Here is a 1298-nt window from a genome sequence, read left to right on the forward strand (position 1 = left end):
CTGTCTTCCATACAGGGAACACAGCCTAGCCCGTGCAATGAGCTGTATACAGACATCTGGCATGGCATAGATTAGAAAAAAGCCAAGGGGGCAATTGGAGGACAACTCACATCTGGCCCATTGAATCCCATTTGGAGAACATTCATTCCATCTAACAACTTCTTCCGCCCATGGGAAGACATGAGACAGCCACCACTCCTGGAAATGCTCTGACAACCACGCACCCAGTATCTTAAAATCTCACACTTCTGACAGTCTATCCCCTGCAATCACTGCAATGTCTCTAAACACACAGTCTGCCTCAGTCAACGTTCAATTCTTCCATGTCTTGTACAGATCACGGACTTTTTGCACAGCAGTCCTGAACATTGCATCATTGGCAGACATTGAAGGAAAAACATGCTCAACAGGTTCCTCAACCTCCCAATTGTTGAGACTCATGATAAACTGCTGTCGAGCGAGCTGGTCGAGCTTCAGGAAGGCATCATGTGCAGATATTTGGGTGTGGCTTCCATCATCACGATGCATGAAGAAAAAGCTACCATCCAAATCAATGGACCCTGCCTCACTGCCAGGAGCTTCAGGCAATGACGGCGGACCTAATATTCGATTTGCCATATGCACTTTTCTAGGTACAGGCAGGGCATGGGAAACCTGGTTTGGGCCTGGATGTGGCGTGCTAGGTCCAGCCTGGGCACTGGATGGGCTCCGGGTCTGTTGTAGAGTAGGAGGCCTGGTACTTGTCACCAGTGCATCCCGAGGCGATTGTGAGACACGGGGTGGCATTACCTGGGCCAGTGGCCTGGTACTTGTCACCAGTGCATCATGAGGTGATTGCATTGGCTGGACCTGCAGTGTTCTTTGTGCTTGCTGTACAGGAGTATCAAGTGCTCACCTCTTGTTTTGCTGTTCATTATGCTGAGGAGCTACCCTTTTCCTTGTTTTAACCTGCTTCTCTGCACAGCAGAGATGTGTTGGGGGTTTGAATGGGCCATCATCAAGGTCACTGACTGCTGCAGCATCAGGGGCAGTTGAAATGGTGGACTGCGATGATGCTTGGTTGCCTAATTGAATTAAAATTCATCCATTGGAATCCCACAATCCGAGGGCTTTCACCTGAGGTATGAGATAATGCCTGATTCTGGGTATTTTGTGTTTGCCGGGTTCAACCACTGCATAGTACTGGTTGACTGGCTGACACCATAATGGCAGATAATGGTGGTTTTCAGAATCCCAGCAGAATCTTTTCCTTATTATGTAGAGCAGCCAACCTAAATACACAAAGTCACCCCTTCCAG

The 1298-nt window shown here is 48.6% G+C and overlaps 1 protein-coding gene across 1 annotated transcript; it reads right to left on the reverse strand.

The window, feature by feature from the left end:
- Positions 1-312: 312 nt before the first annotated feature.
- ASPGLDRAFT_62550 (uncharacterized protein) lies at positions 313-1177 on the reverse strand (the record flags this gene model as incomplete). Its single annotated transcript, XM_022548539.1, has 2 exons — positions 1117-1177; positions 313-1064 (listed from the first exon to the last, which is right to left on the reverse strand). Exon 2 carries the CDS (start codon positions 838-840, stop codon positions 313-315), a length of 528 nt encoding a protein of 175 aa, XP_022395118.1. The 5' UTR covers positions 841-1064; positions 1117-1177.
- Between the last annotated feature and the right edge of the window lie 121 nt (positions 1178-1298).

Source organism: Aspergillus glaucus (genome assembly GCF_001890805.1).
Source record: "Aspergillus glaucus CBS 516.65 unplaced genomic scaffold ASPGLscaffold_66, whole genome shotgun sequence".
Taxonomy (NCBI): Eukaryota; Fungi; Ascomycota; class Eurotiomycetes; order Eurotiales; family Aspergillaceae; genus Aspergillus; species Aspergillus glaucus.